The 21,497-nt window shown below is 42.9% G+C and overlaps 1 protein-coding gene across 1 annotated transcript in view; it reads left to right on the top strand.

Annotated features, from left to right (window-relative positions):
* Nucleotides 1–21,497, top strand: part of NIN (ninein) — a gene marked incomplete in the record, with an annotated part of 1,258,852 nt that overhangs the window by 866,243 nt on the left and 371,112 nt on the right. Inside the window, 1 exon segment of the mRNA XM_044074306.1 lies at nt 6,166–6,235. Within this exon segment, the coding sequence (XP_043930241.1) occupies nt 6,166–6,235 (70 nt within the window).

Here is a 21,497-nt window from a genome sequence, read left to right as displayed (position 1 = left end):
AAAAAAAAATGGAATTTACATATTAAAAGCTTTATGTGCTCAGCCACAGAGTCCTGTATTTCGTGAATGCTTGTCAAAGACCAAGGCAGCAAGGTTTTGTTTTTCTGTTTTTTTGTCCCTTGCCTGCTGTATACCATCAACATTCTTCAGTGACTGGCCATTACTTTCCCATCATCCCATCTTGGACAGCACCCCATATCATCTTGTTTGGGATTCCCCTCTGTTTATTGAAGAATTGCTTCACCATACATAACTTGGCTGATCCTGCAGAAGCTGTTCAACATTAGCCTCAAAACAGGCTTCATGCCAAAGGAGTCGAGGACAGCAACACTCATTCCCATGCACAAAGGTGGGGCTTCAGTGGACCTGGTTAATCATAGTTCCATAATACTGACTAGTCTGATCTGTAAAGCTATGGAAAGGATCATTATGAATTTAATATGTAAGGATTTAGATTATAGACTCAACTCAACCCAGTTCTGATTTGTCAAAAGCAGGTCCTGATTACTTGAGTTGGTCAACTTCTTCGAAAAAGTTACTGATGCAGTGGTTAAAAGCAAAACAATGGCACACCACGTCTAGTCTTTGCAAAGGCATTCGGCACCATGTCATACTCTGGCATTGTAGATGAATTCTCCCATTGAAGCTGTCAATCCCTATGTAATTCATTGGGTAGCAAATTGTCTTATAAACTGAACCTAGAAAATTAGGATGGGTGGCTTTAGCTCTTCTAAATGACCTGTCACTAGTAGTGTAACCTGAGGTTCAGTATTTGGGCCACCCTTCTTTGGTATTTTCTTCTCAAAGGTCAAAGCTAATGTTAAGTGTTTATGGCTGACCAAGTTTGCAGATGACTGCAAACTTGGTGCAGTCATAAGCTCCCCTGGAGGACGTCAAGTTCCTCCAAGTGAGCCTGCCCCAAACAAAGAGCTGAAGACAAAACCATGAACTAAAACTAAATGCTAATAAAGTTCTTATCTTATCCTTTGGCAAGCTCAGTTGCATTTGTAACTGCCACATTGACAGCACATCCCTGAAAATTGATCCTGTTAGTGATGTGGGAATCTATATCAATAATGAGGTGTCCATTGATCACCATGTATCCGCTGTTGTAAGGAAGTCCTTTTCCTTGCACAGCTTGTATCTGAAGGCGTTGCATACAGATACAGAGATATAATTATTCCACTGTAATTTGCACGCATTAGGCTGATCACTGTGTATAATGCCCCCTTCTTATGTACTTGTCCAAACACTTGTCACAATTTTCCCTAAAAATGTCAAGGGCCTAAATTGTAAAAACTATGTAGACCACATCAAAGTCTTTTTTCTGTTTTCAGTGTCATACATGCTCCTGCTAGGCAGCCTCTGCCTTGTGTGCATAATTTCAGCAGACTTTTTTTCTGTCAAACTTGTTACATATTCATAAGTCCAATAGTATCCTAAACATCTGCTCAAGGGATCTTAATCTCTTTTGCAAAATAAATAGAATATGTTAGAGGAGAGGTTTGTATCACAGAAAATGAGCTCACCTTCTGTGAAACAGCCTTCTACTCCACATAAAGCAAATTACTTGTCTTAATGCTGTTCAAACATAAATTGGGCAAATGGATGGGTAACTGCAAATCCACCTTTGTCCCTCATGGGCAGGAGAAACATGAATATTCCAACATATCCTTGTTCAGCCCATCTTTGGGTTATTTGTATGCAAAATTATAAGGGGTAAAAATAACTAAGGGACTTGTAAGGCTAGGTTTCTAAAGATTTGCAAACATCAATAGCCTTGTACCTATGAACACAAACCTCATCTTTTCTTCTTGGACATTGTAGGAAAAGAGCAGGGTACTAATGGCCATCATCCTAGGCAGTTACAAGAATCTGTTTGCCTGGCTAGAAGATGTACTGCTGTAATAAGGCCAGCAGTATCAGGAAAGAGATGATTGCTTTAAACGAACTATTCTGGATGCATTGTGTTCACACTTCTTGACAGGCCAAAGTCCAAATACTTTTGATCTCCACAGAAGCCAGCACATGTTCTGTATGTACCCCTCATGTACTGAGACAACTGACTTTTTCCCGCCACCACCAGATGAATAAGTCAAAATTGACCAATCCCTACCCAGGTGGCTAATCTAGAGCCCATCCTCACAAAGGAAATATGGATCACAGTGGCTTCAATCAAGGCCCTTTTCCATTTTGTTGTGGGGCGACATGGATGATAAGAGTTGTTTGTGGTAGTCACAAGATTAGGTTACATAACGCCGACAACAACAGTGCAGTATTAACAGGTCCTTCCCATTATTTTCACTCCTTCTCCAAACCACATGACCAAGAAGAACATCAATTTAGCACAGTAAAGAGAGAAACTGATGTTTTGTAACTAAAATAATCACAGTGGCAGAGAAGAACAACAGAATTATTTAAATTATCAACATTGATCAGTGAAAGAAATTTTTCATGTCTCCCTGTTCACGCAGTCATTGAAATTACTAGGTGGGGGTCATATATTCTTTTTACTCTGGGTCTGAGTCACTGAAAGTCGTATGGCTCCCATAAATAGAGTTTTACTTTACTTTTAAAAAGGACTGCATGTGATGATGATGGCTGAACAGAAATGTATGTTCTCTGCTTGGTAATGCCCCAATATTTTTTTTTTATGTCTTGATGCTTGCTTTATAAGTTGAGGATGCATGTGCCTTTATTGCGTTGTATTCCAGTTTAGGGGTTCTTTTGTAGTTTTTATCAGAGCATTTTTTACACTGCAGAGCTGTAGAACCATCCATGACTACATGTATGTGTGGTTTATAGAGATGTCAAGAGATGACAAGTCTTACTACATGAGCTATTGCCTGTATTGTAGAGTGGTAATGTTTGGTAAAACAAGTAAGAAAATATATTGAGCGGTATTGTTTGGAGAGAATGTTGAAAGGGAAAACTCCGTCTAAAAGTTCATTTTTTGTCATTACCTTTTCTTCCTTTAATCAAACCTGGTGTGCCACTCAAATGGCTTAAATGTTACCTCATTTTCAAGCCTGAAATTTTCTTCATGATCTTTGCACAGTGTTTTGGCTTTGTGAGGTATCACATGATTTGCGTCATGTATTTTTGACAGGTTGTGTTGCATCAAGTAGGTAGTTTTGGTTTTTGATGGTTGGGTACACTTTGGCCTGGTAAAGCCTTAAAAAACAAAATACTTTGTTTACTGATTGTGCTAGGTCCAGAAAGCCAAATTAAAATGGTTTAAAGTGTGTTTTATATATATATATATATATATATATATATATATATATATATATATGTATATGTATATATATATACATATATATATATATATATATATATATATGGGTTCATGTCAAACCAACGACATATTAAAATATCGAAAGTCACTACAGCGAAACAAAACCATCGACAGTTGAAAACATCGACAGTACATGTATGCGAAAGTACAGCGCTAACATGGGTCCTGCAAGGGAAGTAGTATGGGTACAGTATCATATCATATCCTTTACTTCCCTTGCAGGACCCATGTTAGCTTACTTCGTGATACATGTACTGTCGATGTTTTCAACTGTCGATGGTTTTGTTTCGCTGTAGTGACTTTTGATATTTTAATATGTCGTTGGTTTGACATGAACCCATATATATATATATATATATATATATATATATATATATATATATATATATATTTATTTATATATATATATATATATATATATATGTGTGTGTGTGTGTGTGTATGACCAGAAGTGTACTTCACCTAGAATTGTTGCATGGAGCTCCATTTCTGAGCTTCAGTAAGAACAGCTACATTAGCAACATCTCCAAGGTTAACACTGAAATGTACTTGCCAAGGCTTGTAGGGAGATGGCTAATAAGGTAAAACTGAATCACTTAAACAGAATAAATGATAACTCTTGCCAGATGCAGTAAACAATATAAAAAGGAAGTATTATTTTATCTCTCTGATGTAATGATAGTGGGATGTTAAGCAGTAAACAGCACAAGCCCAACATAAGACTTTTTGAGGTACAATTAATTAGGAAAAAAGTCATGGATTGCAGTGATGCATGGATGCTGGCTTTGCTGAGGGTAGCTTGTCTGATGAACACACAGCAGGCAAATGTAATTTTTTTTCTAAAGTACAAATACTAGTAAAAGTATAAACTGTACTGCTGTTCTCCACATAACCATATAAATGTGTTATAGAATGCATGGGAAGTCATTATGTTTAATATTCCCTTTATTCCTGTCTTCAGCAACTCATAATCTGTTGGCAATTACCATGTGAAGGGGCATAAAGTGACCCCAAATGATGTATCGAAAGGAGAGCTTTCTCCCGTAAAACCGTTGGCTGTTTGAAATGAAATGGAATACATGGAGTGCCATAATTGTGCTGTGCTCTGAAAATGGGGAAAAGATGAACTTGTTAAGCACATCCCAGGTTACACCAGAACAGGCATGATTTCATAATGGGAAGCATATGCTAGTCTGTTAGTTATTTTACCTTTCCATGATACAGCAATATCTGATCTGTCAATAAATCATTGTTTACAGTAAAATCTTTGGTTCAGCACTACGGAGATACTCTGAAGATGTTCAAGAATTTTGGTGTACCAGGCTATGTTATCAAGTGGGTGGGGCCCATAATGGTTGGTGAGAATGAGTGAGTGAGTGTCAGCCTAGATGAGAAAGGTATGGGGAGTAGAACTTTGTTCAGGTCTTGGCATAGTCTGTCCTTCAACAGTATACCCAGAGAAGTGAACAGCAAGATTTTGCTGTTCGTTAACATAACACTGGAAGGAATGCACTTAACTATGGTAGGAGTGGAAACTAGATGATATGAGTCGCACAACACATCTTTGTAGAAATGGCTTGAAAGAAGCATTCTTTAAGCAGGTTTGAACTCTGTGCCTTGGGTGATAAAATAAATAGCGAAAACAATCTATAGAAATTGAAGTAAACCAACCTGTCCAGCAGCATTTTGTAAGAGCAGCAGAATGTTAAGAATGCCTAAGAGTTGATTTGATGGTTATTACAGGAACGTTTGTGCACTATTCACATTTGTGGTGAAATCCCAGTTGAAAAAATAGTTACAGATTTAAGGCTAAATTGGGTGCAAAGTAATGCTGTGTTGGAGTTAATAGTAGAAATTCTATGCATATGGTGGTTTGGAGTGCCTTTTTTTATTACTGGAAATTTGGATAAGTATGGGATGGACAGTAATTCATCCTCTTAAGCTAGCAACTTACCACAGCTCCTAACGTAGATATAGAATGACTCGGGTAGAAGCCAACAGTTGGAGTTTCTGGAAGGTTTGGGGGAAATATTTTTGAAAATAGTATTATAAACCATCAGAATAGAAGTATAAACCATCAGACATTGGCTGAACTTCCAATATCCAAGGGAAGTAATCTTTGAAGAGAGGGTGATAATAAAGATTGTGTTAAAGCTAAATAGGTGTTCCTGTTGGGTAGGATTTTGCTTCTTCTAAATGCTCAGAACTTATTTCTTTGACACATTTAGTGGACATCTTGCTTTTTGCCACCACCTACTCTGTTTCCCTGTTATCCTTTGATAGGTCTAAATTATTTTCCATTATTTTCATTGGAGTGAAGAAAGAGGAACATGGAGAGAAAGTTCATGCAAATGGTTTAAAATGGTGAAAAATGTTCCAAAATTGCCTAACTGTAATCATAAATGCAAGGTAACATTACTGGGCCTTTAAAATTAGAGGTAGAGAGAACTAGGCAGGGGAGGTTTGTAAAATGTCTGTAAAAGTTGTAGCTTTAACTACAGACTATTGAAGTGCTTTAAGTAAATTTATAATGTTGTTTAGGGGTAATTGAGCTGACTCGTACCACAAGGCTCTTTGCCAAAACTGGAATTTTTTTTTTTTTTTTTTTTTTTTTTAAGTATGCAGCATTTCAAATAATGCTAACAACAAATATATGTAGACAAATGTCCCAGTTTTTTTTTTTGGAGGGGAGTGTGCACAACAGAGTTACGTCTAGCTTCAAAGCTTAAGATTATGTTGATGAGCTTTATTGGCATACTCATTATATGAATGTATTATGGATTAAATGTAGGTTTTCGTAATCTTACTATTAATATATATTCCTTTTCAGCACTTACCTGACCTATTTTTTTATTGTTTTGTTTTAGGCAAAAAGTAAAAATGGCAAAAAAAGAAAATGTAACAGCTCAGAGAATGTTGGAAAAACTACAGAAACAGGTATGAAATCTCTATAGTGTAATTGCCATTGTTTCTTGTTTTTCATTAACAAGAATTTGATTTGCCAGCAGTATTCCCTGTATTCATCTGATTTAAACTTACAGGGAGAACAGGTGATAGAATTTCTATTTGATGTTTCTATTTGATGTCTCTGTTTCTAAGTAATGAGAAACAACATTCTAGGACCACCCCCTTTCCCCAGAAAAAAAAACTGTATCCTCTCTGTAGGTGCCTAAAGTGATTCTCATGTTCTTTCTAAATTTACACCTCTTAGACAATCCTTTAGGAGGGAAAAAACTTGTTCCAGCTCACAGCAGATTACTTCAGAAAGTAGATCTGTAGATCTGCAGATAAGTATTAAGAGCTGCGCAGCTGAATGTTGTTAGACTGACTTCATGCTACTTCCCCAGGCATAGAAGTGTCCAGACATCAGTCCTTCCACTCATAAGAAGATTGACAATAATGGAGAAAAGCAGCCTCTCCTAGCTTTTATTATTAGCTGTCAAAATGGCATGCAAGTTGGGTAAATTATCAGCCAGTTGCCAGTAAATGGTAATGTGGTGAGTTCCAGGCAACTGTAAACACAGTGCGCTATATTTAGATTCTGTTAATTGAATTTGTGGGAGGCTGCTTCCCGATCTAAACCCCATCTCCTAGCTTTAATAAAAATACTAAGTAATCCTGCTGTTATTGTATTGGATTTTTTCTAATTTGTATATAAATATATTGTCTGTCAATTTTATTGTATGTAAATGTGTCTTGTCAATATTACTGTTGTAATGGTTAGTCTTTGTATTAGTTACTGTTTTTGACATGTCTGTAATTGTAATAGGTTCATAGGTAGCTATTGGGCTATCTGCCCAAAGGCATATATTAGCCCAGCCATGTTGTGCGGTGTTCACCGCCCCTTTGGTTAGTTCCATAGGCCCTTGATCTAGCAGCTAGTACCCTTGGTCCCTATCTAGTAGAGCTGTTGGTATGATCCCTGGTGTGAACTTTGTTACCCATCTACTCATCAAGGTTCCTCTTGAAGAGTGATAGTGAGGGGCTCTGTCTTATGTAGATCAGGACCTTGTTCCATAGGAAGAGAATCTATCCCTCCAGCATGTTCTATTCATTGTTGTGCTGAGGTTTATATCCCTAGAGCGTGTAGCTCGAGTAGATTTGGTTTTGCTAAGATGGAGCATGTTCAGCAATTCTGAGTTGGTCATGGCTCTGTATGTTAGACAGAGATCGCCTCTGAGAAGGCGGTATGCAACAGAGAAAAGCCTTAGTTTTTTCAGTCATGCTGCTTAGGGCAACTGTTTTAAGCCAGTAATCCTCTTAGTGAGGTACCTCTGTGGTCTCTCCAGCTGCTGGAGATGCCTAGCCAGGTACATTCCAATTGGTGCATTGTACTCAATAATGGGTCTGATGAGGGAAGAGTAGAGGGGCACCACTACATCCTTAGATCCTGATGCGAACCCTTTCGTGATCAGATGGGTCACATAGAAGGATTTTCTAACCACTTTGGCATCATGGTTATCAAAGGAAAGCTGACTATCTACTTGGGTCCCTAGATCCCTCATTACTTCTTCAGATTTTAGGGGGTTGCATCCTATGTGGTAGTTCACAAGTACTCTGTTTTTTCCAGAGGATTACTGCACATTTTTTAGCATTTAGCTTGAGACCATGGATTTGACACCATGCATCGGTCTCATTAAGGCCCTTCTGGAGGATATCCATGTCGGCCGGACACTCTATTATAGCACCCAGTTTGCAGTCGTCCACAAACTTGGTCAGCCACAGCCCTTCAGTGCTTGCCTGTACTTCTGAGAAGTGTATGCCAAACAGGAGGGGCCCCAGGATAGAGCCCTGAGGCACACCGCACGTTACTGGTCTGGATTCGGACATAGATCCCGCTACTCTTACTTTGTGGGATCTGTCTGAGAGCCAGTTTGCGATCCATCTTGTAACGTAAGGGTTTATGCCCAGGTTGGTGAGTTTATCAATAATACCCAAATGGGGAATGGTGTCAAATGCTTTAGGAAGGTCAAGGCAAGCCGTGTGTACCTCCTTTCCCTTATCTATAGCCGGAGTGTCTCAAAGAAGTCCACCAGGTTCAGGAGGCATGATCTGCCCTTGACGAAGCCGAACTGTGTGGGGTCAAGTGTTTGGAGGTTCCCAATCTCTCCATTTATGAGTTCCATAATGATTCACTCCATTGTCTTACAGATCAGACTGGTCAGGCTTATTGGTCAGTAGTTCCCAGGGTCAGTTGTGGGCCCACCCTTGTGCAGCGGAACCACCGTTGCTGTGCGCCATTCTTTGGGCACATATCCTGTCGAGAGGCTGAGACTGAACAGGGTATTCAGATGCGGGGTTAATTCATTTTAGAGCTCGCGTATGACACAGCCCAGGACACCATCTGGTCCCATGGAGGCAGTGTTTTTAGCTTTAGATAGAGCCTTATTAACCCAACATATCAGTAGTAATTAGAGTTGCACAATCCCCTGGAATAGTAATAGGCCCTGCAGGTGGTGAGTGGGGGGAGAAATTTGCACTGAACCTATCAGCCAAGATGTTGGCAATGTCAGTGGGGTCAGTGTATTTTGTTCCATTTTGTACTAGCTCAGAACAGACCTGAGCGTTGCCATTTAGGTTTTTGACGTAACCATAGAAGGCCTTATGGTTATCCTTGGCATCCTTGGTAACTTTCTTTTCGAAATTGGCTTTAGTTGACTTGATGAGGGCCCTCAATTTCTTACTAATGCTGATCAGGGATGATTTTTTCTACTTGAGATTTGGCCTTTTTTTGTATAAGTCTTCTTCTTTTATTGTATAGTTTGCTTATGGCCAAGGTCCACCAGACTGGTTTCTTCTTGCTTGAGGAAGGAGTCTTTGTTTTATTTGGGATAGCACGGTCCATGCAATCCTGAAGATGTATATAAAGTGCCTTGGCGTAGGATTCTGCATCCTGGATATCATTATCCTTCTGCAAGGGAATAGTGAAGCTTTCCACTTCTGATGCAAGTAGTTTGAAGTTTGCTTTGGAAAGGTTTTTTTACGATGGTTTCTTTGACTGGGGTAAGTGGAGGGGTTATCAGTTTGTGGTCTGATCTGACCAGAGAGGGAGTAATAACAGGTGTGGTACAATGGGTGCCCATATTTGTGATGACTAAATCCAATATGTTGTTCCCTCTAGTGGAAGAACATACCAGTTGTTCAAGGGCATTTGAATTTATAAATTCTATGAACTGCTAGGCATAGGAGTTAGAACTTTGGTATTTCACCCAGTCTATACCAGGGTAGTTGAAATCACCCAAAATTATGGTGTTGGGTAGGACCTTTATATTTTCCAATGCCTCAAGGAATGCTGAGTGAGCATCTTGGGACATGGTGGGCAGTCTATAACAGGCTACGACTTGAAATGTGGTTTTGCCTGCTGATAGTTGCACATGGATGATCTCTGGGGCATCATGCTGCGCCACTAACCTGGAGATGTGGGTATCCTTGATGAATATGGATACACCTCCGCCCTTTGTACTGCGATCCGGTAACTGAGGCTGGAAGGTATGATATGAATTGTAACCTGGTAGTGTTGGGGTGCTCTCTGGAGCCTTGAACCAGGTTTCCGTCACTGCACAAACATCAATTTTCTCAGAAGACTTTGGATCTGAAATTCAATTTTGAGAATCTCAGGAGTCGGCCGACCGGCACTTGCGAACTGCTTTTGCTTCAGGCACCGCGTGGCATGGTATAAAGTAAGGCAGCCAACGCCATTACATCAGTCTTTCTTGCTGTGGTGCCCGAAGCAGAAGCAGTTTGCATGAGTGTTGGTCGGCCACTACCTGAGTTTTTGTTTCTGAATTGAATCCCCGATGTCCACATGACAATATTTATTGAGCGCTTTCATCTCTGAGTAGATACTTTATCAGAATAAAATTTTCTTCCTCCCAATAGCCTTTAAATACACAAATCAATTAACAAATTAAATTAAACAATTAGTGGCTTTCACCATGAGCCCTTTAAAGAGTCCCACCACATTTTACATTTAAAAGTCTTGTCATAAAGAATGTAACCATAAAACTACTAAGAACACATATAAAACGTATAAAAAATATACATGAATGATGGGACTCTTTAATTTGTTAATTGATTTGTGTATTTAAAGGCAATTGGGGGAGAAGAAAAATTTATTCTGAAGAAGTTTCCGAATTGAAGTTGAAGTCTTCTAAAGCTAAGTACCCTGTTGGGAATCCTTTTTTCTTGCACTAACCGATGTCAGAAAAAGTTAATAATTGTCATGCCTGTGGAAAGCAAATACCACACCGAGACTTCCAATCTTACTGCATCACTTGTCTAGGCCCAGGCCACGATGTCCCTCATTTTTGCTTCTGTTCTTTAACACCAGAACTATCCATCGTCGGGCCTTTATTGTAGCCAGATATTTTCATTTACAGTCTTCGAATTTTGATATGGCTTCGGTAAGCCATCGGACAGCAGATCTTTCAAAAAAACGTAAAGATAAAGACAGAGACAGAGCACACAGGTCCAAACCTACCGATGACGCTTCCATTAAGCTAGTCGTCAGTCCTACGGTACTCAGTGAGGCGCTTTCACAGCCCCTGATGCCCGCTTTACTTGATTCGCAGGCCGCTACCGAGACCCTTTCAGAGTCCGGTATACTACAAAACTCTTCTTTGTCGAAGGATCCTGCAGATGTCCTTCAAGGATGCATCTGCAGTCCTTACAAATGGGTTGTCCTGTCGTCAGGCAGCCCTTCGGTCGGCCGGATTCCAAAGTCTGGGTCTGGCCTCGGCTGGTGTCGCACTTCACCCGACGTCATAGCTGCAGCTCCTCGGGTATAAAGGCATCAGCCGACGCCATTTTCCTCAGTCTTTCTTGCCGCGTGGCGCCCGAAGCAGAAGCTGTTCGCAAGTGCCGGTCGGTCAGATCCAGAGATTACTACTACCGAATACTACTTCGAAGACTTCTAAAAAGCTAAGTACCCCGTTGGGGACTCTTTCTTGCCTCAGCAGATGTCAGAAAAAGTGAATAACTGTTTAACTTGTGGGAAACAAATACCTCATAAAGATTTCCACTCTTACTGCTTACCTTGTTTAGGCCCAGACCACGCCGTAGCAGCTTGTTTAGCCTGTGCTTCTTTCAACCGACGGACGCTTAGACGTCGGTCGGAGTTTGCTGAACAGTTTTTCGGCTCAGATTTCGCATACATAATGCTGTCGGATCCTCCGACTTCACAAGTTGTTAAGAAACGCAAAGAAAAGGACCGACACTCGCGGTCCACAGTTTTGGCCGAAACCGTGGTTAAGCAAACCGCGAGTGTCTCGCTTTCGGCCGAAACCGAGCAAGCGGTTCTTACTTCAGCCGAATCCATGACTACTACCGAGGCCCCTTCTAACCTGGTTGAATCGGTCTCTGAAATTCAACCTGCTACTGTGGTTTCACAAGAATTATCGGACACCATCCCCTTGGATGTTTCAACCCCTGCACGTGGTGCTGCTAGGCCGCCTGCAGCCATGTCCATAAAGGCCTTTGCCAGGGCTAAAGCAGCCAAAACTTCTAAGTCTGTGCCTGTTAAGCCCCCCTCTCACAGGCCCAGCTCCAGTTCCCAAATGCTTACTCTGGCAGAGGATCTCATCTCTTTAATAAGGGGATCCCAACCTCATCCAGACAGGGCCTCTCAACCTCCTCCAGAAAAGAGACCTAGAGCAGAGCCCCCTGAGCCAGTGTCCTCAGATGATTCTTCTGATGATTCAGACAATACAGACCATCCTGAGGCTCCTTTTCTCCTTATGAAGACTCGATGCTGAGGAATCGATTCCTTCTGCCTCTCCACCAGAGGAATTTTCCTTTGGGGAAACCTTACATGCCATGAGGGAGCAATTTCAATGGCAGGGCAAGATTTCTCAGATTCAAGGAAAAGGCTTAGGACTTTTTGCATTTACCACAACATAGGCCTTTAGCTATACCTCCAGTTCTTCCTGTTGTAGATGATGCATTTAATGATGCTTGCACTGCTCCTGATACTTTGCCTCCAGCCCCTGCTAAGCCCGATAGGTTCTACAGGGTCCCGGACACACATCACCATTTATACAAGGCTCCTTTTGCAGATCCCGAGACTATCTCCCAGGGGCCTAAGGCAGTAGCTTCGACCTAAGTTAAAAATCCCCTCCCCTCTGAAAGGGAATCCAGGTCCTTAGAGAGATGGGGTAAAAAAGTATACACCTCTGCTACTCTCTCAGCTAGGGCATTGAACTGTCAGTTTCATATGATCCAATACCAGGAGTTTATGCTTGATCAGTTAACTAAGAAACTGTCCTCTGATGACTCTTTAGATAAGAAATATATTCTAGAAATGGTGCATAACATTCAGCAGGTTAGTAACCATTCTTTAAAATGTGGCTATGATGCACTGGAGGCTTCCTTTAGATCAGCCATGACTGGCACAGTTATCAGAAGGCATGCATGGTTGAAAGAACAGGTCTTGCGGATCATGTTAAAGCAAAACTATTAGATGCTCCTATGGATAAGGTCAATTTATTTGGTTCTCCTGCTCAGCAGGTACTGAAGAAAATGGAAGAGAAGGCAAAATCTGTACAAACAGTGAAAGATTTCTTACAGGTTCAGCCTCCAAGGTTTAGCAGGAACTGGCCTTCCAAAATTGGTCCTTTCCAGACTCCTCTAAAACACAGAGAGGCAGGAATAGGCGTTCAAGAGGCAGAAACCAATCCAGAGGAGGTGCCTACAGGGACGCCAGTGGCAAGGTAACAACCAGCGAGGCACAGACACAACTACTACCACTGCAACAGGACAATCATAGTGACTTGGCTCTGGCACCGCCTACCAGGGAACAAATAGCAGCACCCTTAGGCGGAAAGTTAGCCTTATTTTCAAAAAACTGGCACTGCATCACAAGAGACAAGTGGATTTTGCAAACTATAGACCAAGGCTACAGGTTTCATTTCCATACTTTACCAGGAAAAAGAGGAATGCCAAACCTACCACCAAATCAAAAGACAGAAGCTCTAAAACAAATAGCTCAATTAGCAAAAATGAGAGCTGTGGAAAGGGTACCATCTATGGAACAAGGAAAGGGATTTTACTCCAGACTCTTCCTGGTACCAAGAAAAGAGAAATATTGGAGGCCTGTTCTCGACCTGTCCGCTTTAAACACATTCATCATTGTTCCAAAATTCAAAATGCTGACCCTACAGCAACTTCTTCCCATGCTGGGCAAGGAGTCTTGGCTGGTGACTCTAGATCTCAAGGAGGCATACCTGCACGTCCCCATACGACCAAATTGCAGAAGATACCTCAGATTTCTTGCAGGATCAGAGCATTATCAATTCTCAGCATTGCCCTTTGGCTTATCTACTGCGCCCAGAGTGTTCACGAAATGCCTGGCATCAGTAATCGCTCACTGCAGGCTTCAGGGAATCCAAATATATCCATACCTGGACGACTGCCTGATACAAGCGGACAACAGAAACAAGCTAACAGAAGACCTACAAAGAGTCATTTGCTTACTGCAAGCCCTGGGATATACAGTCAATATAAAAAAATCAAGACTGATACCATCCCAAAGAATAACCTTCTTAGGTGCAGAATTGGACACAACAAAACAGATGGCATTCCTAACTGCAGAAAAACAAGAACAACTTCCTCTCTACTTCTTGGCATTAACAAAGCAGAACCAACTAACAGCAAGGAAAGTACTGCAGGCCTTGGGCTTCATGGCATCCTGCATAATCCTGGTCCCTCATGCCAGACTACATATGAGAAAGCTACAGTGGTACCTGAAGAATTTATGGTCTCAACACAGGCACAGCCTAGAAACCAAGTACCACTAATCCCATGCCTGAAACAAGAGTTCCTATGGTGGGCTCAGGCATGCCAGTCAAACCAGGTTTGCCCTTCCACAGCATTCAACCAAGCCAAACCATCACAACGGATGCCTCAGACCTCGGTTGGGGGGCCCACATGCTGGACAAGTGCATACAAGGCTTATGGACTCAAGATCAGCTGCACCTGCACATAAATCAAAAGGAAATGCTGGCAGTAAAACTGGCAATCCAGAATTTCAGACCATTCCTCCAAGAAGGGCAGTTGATGATAAGGACAGACAACACCACAGTCATGTGGTACATCAACAAACAGGGAGGCACTCATTCATACCCTCTATGCCGGATGGCACTGGACCTATGGAATATGGCTCTGAGCTACAACATTCAGTTACAAGCAATTTTTGTACCGGGAAAAGAAAACATCCTAGCAGACATACTAAGCAGAACTACCTCGGATGCTCACGAATGGATGCTACACCCGGACATCTTCAAGGCCATCACAAGGAAATGGGGACTACCACAAATAGACCTATTCGCATCCCCACTCACCAGCTCAAGAAATTCTGCACAAGGACGTACCACCCACTTGCTTGGAAGGTGGACTCTCTATCCTTCAGTTGGAAAAACCTGACAGCATATGCATTCCCACCTCTTCCTTTGATGCACAAGGTGCTATTGAAAATCAAAGAGGAACGTCCAAGGATCATTCTGATAGCTCCAGACTGGCCAAGACAACATTGGTACCCATTACTGAGGAGCATGTCTCGGGGACAAATGTGGACACTACCCCTGATTCCTTTACTGTTAACTCAGAGCGGCTACAACACCCTGCATCCAAACCTGAGAACTCTGCAGCTGACTGCCTGGAACATTACATAAGAGCAACTAACCCAGATTTATCCCAAAGGGTTAAAGACATTATCCTTGAGGCCCGCAGACCTTCAACAAGAAGGAACTATGCAGGAAAATGGAAAAGATTTCTCATTTGGAGTACTGAAAGGGGAAAAGATGTGTCAAAGGTAGACATAGCCAACATCCTGGAGTATTTGGCAGAGCTTTTCCATGCAGGCCTGTCCTATTCCTCCATCAAGATACATGCATCAGCTATTTCTGCAGAATACAGCTTTGATCCCCCTGTCTTCTCGCATCCTCTACTCAGGCAGTTTCTGAGAGGAATTAAAAATGTAAAACCTCCTAGGAAACCACCATTGCCAGCATGGGACTTGAACTTTGTGCTAGACAAATTGACACTCCCCCCTTTCGAACCAGCAGCAACAGCAGAACTTCAACACCTATCCTGGAAAACTGCTTTCCTGCTGGCAATTACCTCAGCAAGAAGGGTTTCTGAGCTACAGGCTTTAATGGCAGTACAACCCTTCCTAATCTTCCATCAAGACAGAGTGTCCATGAGAACAAATCCTACATTTATGCCTAAGGTGGTATCCAGAGTGTCTTTAAACCAGGCTATCCACCTACCTACATTCTTCCCCAATCCACAGAACAGGGGGGAAAGACTGCTGCATACTTTGGATGTACATAGACAGTTACGCTACTACCTGGACAGAACCAAGGACAATAGAAAAACTGACCAGCTTCTGGTAGCATATGCAACAGGAAGGGAAGGAAAAGCAATTTCAAAACAGACAATCTCCAAGTGGATAGGAAATTGCATCAGATTCTGCTACTCCTACCATGGAAAGCAAACTCCACAGAACATAAGGCCTCATTCTACAAGGGCTACAGCCACTACCACAGCTTTCTTACGAGGAGTGGCTACCAAGGACATTATAGAGGCTGCTACTTGGACCTCCGTGCATACATTTGCCAAGCATTATAACTTACCTTTATACTCTAGATCCCGAGCAGGGTTTGCCACTGCTGTTTTGCAAGGGATCCTAACTACACCATAATTTCTTCTTCCTCCTCCCCTAGTTTGGCTATGGTATTCTACCCATTTGTAAGGACTGCAGATGCATCCTTGAAGGACATAGTACAGTTTTGTACCTACCATAAATGTAGATGTCCGAATAGGAATGCATCTGCAGTCAGGATTACCCATCCTCCTTCCCCTCTAAGGTATTCCTAGGGTATTTGCCCATCTAATAGCTAGCTGGGGGGGGATCTCTTATGGTGTATTTGTTTGTATATATGTACATACATGCTTATTTTTTGTGTTTGCCTTCTACTATTTGGAAACATTGGCATTTATCCAAAATTTAGCTATCCAAGAGGGCAACTGGCATCTGGGGCAAGAAACACTGAGGAAAATGGCGTCGGCTGATGCCTTTATACCCGAGGAGCTGCAGCTATGACATCGGGTGAAGTGCGACACCAGCCAAGGCCAGACCCAGACTTTGGAATCCGGCCGACCGAAGGGCTGCCTGACGACAGGACAACCCATTTGTAAGGACTGCAGATGCCTTCCTATTCGGGCATCTACATTTATGGTAGGTACAAAACTGTACTTTGTCTCTACCTTGGATGGGTCCGGGGCCGCTGAGCAGGCACCGGTTTCTGAGGAAGTCCTTCACACCACAGAATCTCGACACAAACCGTCTTCTGTCGCGACTACCATTCTTTCGAAAACAACTGAGTTCCTCAGGCCCAGGGTTCAAACCACATCCAAGAAACCGACTACCCACTCTCAGGCACCTGCTACCTTGCCTCAGTCTCAAATGCTTAGAATGGAGGAAGACCTTATTATGCTGATCAGGGGAAGCCAAGCTACCCCCTCAAAAAGAAAGAGATCTGTCCCCAGTAGTTTTGTCTGAACAAGATCAGATGAATATGATGCATCTGACTATGAAGATATGCAACCCCTGTCCACTTGTGAGGATTCTGATGCAGAGGACTCCATTCCTTCAGCCTCCTCCCCAGAGGATTTTTCTTTTGGGGAAACCATGCATACTTTAAGGGAGCATTTCCAATGGGAGAGTCAGGACTACCCTCAGTCTAAAAAGAGACTCGGAATTCCTAGACCTTCCGCAAAACAGAGCCTTGGCCATCCCCCCAGTCCCGGATATGGTGGATGATGATGTCCTTGAATCCAGCTTGACTCCTGATGCTCTAACTTGTGCTCCCAGAAAACCAGACAGGTACTACAGAGTCCCTGACTCACACAGATATCTATTTAAAAATCCTACAGCTGACCCTGAGGTCATTTCTCAAGGGCCTAAAGGGATTAAAGCTATCTCTGCTAAGAATCCCCCCCCCTCAGACAGGGATTCCCGAGCATTGGACAGATGGGGTAAAAAAGTATATACCTCAGCTACTCTTGATATCAGGGCACTAAATTGTCAGTTCCGTTGCTTAAATATCAGCAACATACTTTGGAACTCCTAAAACAAAAAAATGTCTACCATTCCTGCTTGGGCAGAATCTAAAGATTTACAAGATTTAATGCATTCTGCAAGTCAAGTAACTAAACACACTTTGCATTGTGGTTTTGACGCCCTAAAAGCTTCTTGCAAGGCAGCAGTCATTGGATCTGTCATTAGAAGACATGCATGGCTTAAGGAACAACCCCTGTCAGACCAAGTCAAATCTAAATTGTTGGATGCCCCCTTGCAAAAAGATAACTTATTTGGCACTAAGGCAACTTATTTGGCACTAAGGCAAAAGAGGTCTTAAAAAAGATGGAAGAAAAAGCAAAATCTATGCAAACTGTTAGATTCCTTACAGGTCCAGTCCCCTTGGTTCAGCAGGCTTTGTCCCTCCAAGCACTACTCCTTTCCTGCTCCAAGTAAACAGCCCCTGCCTAGGCCCTGTGGAAGCAGACCGCCCCCCAGACAGCAGCCTCAGGGAATGCAGAGATCTAAGCAGTGGACTACCTCCACTTCAAAACCAGGGAGTTCTAAGCCACCCCCTTATGGTAAGAACTCACAATGACTCACCTCCTCCAAACCTCCCCTCTGCCCACCTTCACTGCCCCAGGAGGAAAACTCTCCTTTCACTCAAGCACCTGGGCCACCATTACCAAGGACCAATGGGTTCTGAACATTGTGTCTCAGGGATACAAATTCTCCTGGACCGATGGGTTTTGAACATTGTGTGTCAGGGATACAAATTCTCCTTCCACACCCTTCCAACCTCAGTAGGGTTCTCAGGTCTACCACTAAATCAGTGGCAGAGGCTCAAATGCAAATCCTTTCCCTGCTCTCTTTGAGGGCAGTAGAGCACGTTCCTGCAGAACAGATAGGCCAAGGCTTCTACTCGAGACTTTTTCCTGGTGCCCAGAAAAGAGGGCACCTGGCACCCTATCATCGATCTATCCATTTTAAACACCTTTCTGGTGATCCCAAAATTCAAAATGCTCACCCTCCAGCAGCTGCTACCCATGCTCTCCAAGGATGCCTGGCTAGCTACCCTGGATCTAAAAGAGGCCTACCTCCAAATTCCTATCAGGGAATCATGCAGAAAATATCTCCACTTCAGGGCAGGATCTCCACTCTTTCAGTTTTCTGCACTTCCCTTTGGCTTATCCACTGCTCCCACAGTTTTCACAAAATGCCTGACTCCGGCCATTGCCTTTTGCAGACAAAGAAATAATCAAATGTATCCCTACTTAGACAACTGCCTTATTCAGGCAGCCAGCCAGGAAAAGCTGCTCAAGCACCTGGCCTTTGTAAAGAACCTACTAACCTCCCTAGGGTACACTGCCAACGAAAAGAAATAAAAACAGGTGCCCACCCAAAGGATAACTTTCCTGGGAGCAAGTCTGGACACAGTATCCCAGATGACATTCCTTACACCAGAGAAACAAATTTCCCTGTCAGCCTACTTCTCTCAGCTGGCCACCAGGCCCCAGCTTTCTGCAAGGAAAATCCTGCAAGCTCTGGGGGTTCATGGCATCTTGCATTCTCATCATTCCATGTGCCAGACTGCATATGAGGAAACTTCAATGGTACCTAAAGAACCTTTGGTGTCAACACTCTCAAGACCTGGAAACTCTTCTATCTATAATTTCTTGCATCAGAAATTAATTTCTTTGGTGGGCAACAGCATGCTCCCACAACAAGGGACTGCCCTTATCCCCACACCCCACTGCCCAGACCCTAACCACAGAAGCATCAGACTATGCTTGGGGTTCACATCTGGAAGGCAGGTGCATACAGGGCCAATGGAGCCCACAACAAATCCCCCTGCACATCAGTCTAAAATATATGATGGCTGTGCAGCACGCCTTGATAGTTTTCAAACCCCTTCTCTCTCCAGGGGTTTTCCTTATCAAAACAGACAACACCACTGTGATGTGGTACATCAACAAGCAGGGAGGAACTCACTTCTACCCTCTATGCAGGCTGGCCATAACCATTTGGCTGACAGCCTCTTTCATGCAACTACACCTGTTAGCACAATAACTACCAGGCTCTCTCAACTCCCTGACAGACCAATTAAGCAGAAACCTTCTGGATCCACGTGAGTGGCAGCTCAACATAAGTACCTTCACCCTAATAACTCAGAAATGGGGAACCCCGAAGGTCAACCTCTTTGCCTCCCACACCAAACATCAGCTCAGCAAATTCTGCACCAGGGAGCATCACTGCATGGCTTAGAAAGTGAATGCCCTGTCCTTCCTCTGGGTCAACCTCTCGGTCTATGCCTTTCCTCCCTTTCCTCTTATCCCCAGGGTACTGCTCAAAATAAGGGAGGAAAAACCAAGGACCATTCTTATAGCTCCAAACTGGCCCCGAAAGCACTGGTACCCATTGCTGCATAGCCTGTCTCCGCTGCCTCCATGGCATCTTCCTACTAACCCAGAGGAAAGGGGAATTCATGCATCCCCAATTGTAGACACTCAATTTGGCAGCTTGGCTTATTCCCTAACCCTGAACCAATCTGCCATCCTCAGTAAACAGGATGCTCTTCATGTTTCACTGTTGCAGTCATTACATTTGGGTAATCTGCTAGCAGGTTGCCCTCAGTCGGCTTGATTAACCAAAGTCTTGGGTGCTGTGTCAGTTGCTGTCCCTTCTTCCATGACATCAGGGGTATAAAACATGCAGCCGACGCCATTACATCAGTCTTTCTTGTCATGTGGTGTCTGAAGCAGAAGCAGTTTGCAAGTGCTGGTTGGCTGACTGCTGAAATTTTCTTTTTCGAGTTTCAGAACCAAAGTCTTCAACTTAAAGCTAAGTACCCCGTTGGGGAAACTTTTTCTTGCTCCTTACCGATGTCAGTAAAAGTTAATAATTGCATTACTTGTGGAAAGCAAATGCCTCATAAAGATTTTCATTTGTATTGTATTCCTTGTCTAGGCCCTGACCACGACGTACCTTGCTGTCGGTTTTGTGCTTTATTTAATCAGCGCACTATCCATCGTCAGTACATTTTTGCCTCCATATATTTCGGTTCTCTGTTTAATTATCCAGAAATTATGTCAGTTAGCCATCCGACTACCGGGATTTCAAAAAAATGCAAAGATAAAGACAGAGGCAGGCCGTCGAGGTCCAAAACTGCCAACAACGTTTCTCCTAAGCCAGTCGACAGTTTGCCAGTACTCCGTGAGGTGCTTTTGCAGCCCCTGATACCCGCTACTTCTGACTTGCAGGCCTCTACCGAGACTCATTCGGAGTCCGGAATGCCGTGAGATACTTCACCTATGGAACCCGCGGATGTTTCTATCTTGGATGGGTCCGGAGCCGCTGTGCAGGCAATGGCTTCTGAGGGTGTATTCAGGCCTACAGACTTGCATATTAAACCGACTCCACCTTCAATACTAAGGCCTAAATCTCAATCTATGTCTAAAAAAACGATGTCCAGGCCACATGTTCAGGCCCCTATGCCTAAAAAACAAATAATCAAAATGGCTGAAGGTCTAATTACTTTAATCAGGGGTAGTCAACCCCCCCCCCCCCTTCTAAGAGGCCTAGGGCTGAGCTTGACTATGAATCTTCTGATCAGGACTCTGTTTCTTTTGATTCTTCTAATGACCTGGATTTGTCCATACCTACTTATGAGGATTCTGATGCAGAGGATTCTATTCCCTCTGCTTCCCCCCCTGAGGACTTTTCTTTTGGGGAAACTTTGCTGGGAAAGTCAGAAATTTTCTGATTCAGAAAAAGAGGCTTAGGGATTTTCTTCTTCTACCTCAGCATAGGCCTGTGGCTATACCTCCTGTACTAGACATTGTTAATGATGTGTTTTCGGAATCCAGTATGGCTCCTGATTCCCTGCCTCCAGCTCCTAGTAAACCTGACAGATACTACAGGGTTCCTGAGTCCCACAAGTTCTTTTCAAAAATCCTGTTGCAGATCCTGAAACCATTTCTCAGGGGCCTAAGGGCATTAAAGCTTCTACTGCTAAAAATCCTACCCCTTCTGATAGAGACTCCAGGGCGCTGGACAGATGGGGTAAAAATTTTATACTTCTGAAACCTTGGCAATCAGGGCTTTAAACTGCCAATTTCATAT

Source organism: Protopterus annectens, chromosome 6.part0 (genome assembly GCF_019279795.1).
Source record: "Protopterus annectens isolate FY-2018-M chromosome 6.part0, PAN1.0, whole genome shotgun sequence".
In the NCBI taxonomy this organism is placed as follows: Eukaryota; Metazoa; Chordata; order Ceratodontiformes; family Protopteridae; genus Protopterus; species Protopterus annectens.
Note: the sequence above shows the minus strand (reverse complement) of the source record. Positions and strands in the feature narration are given on the sequence as shown.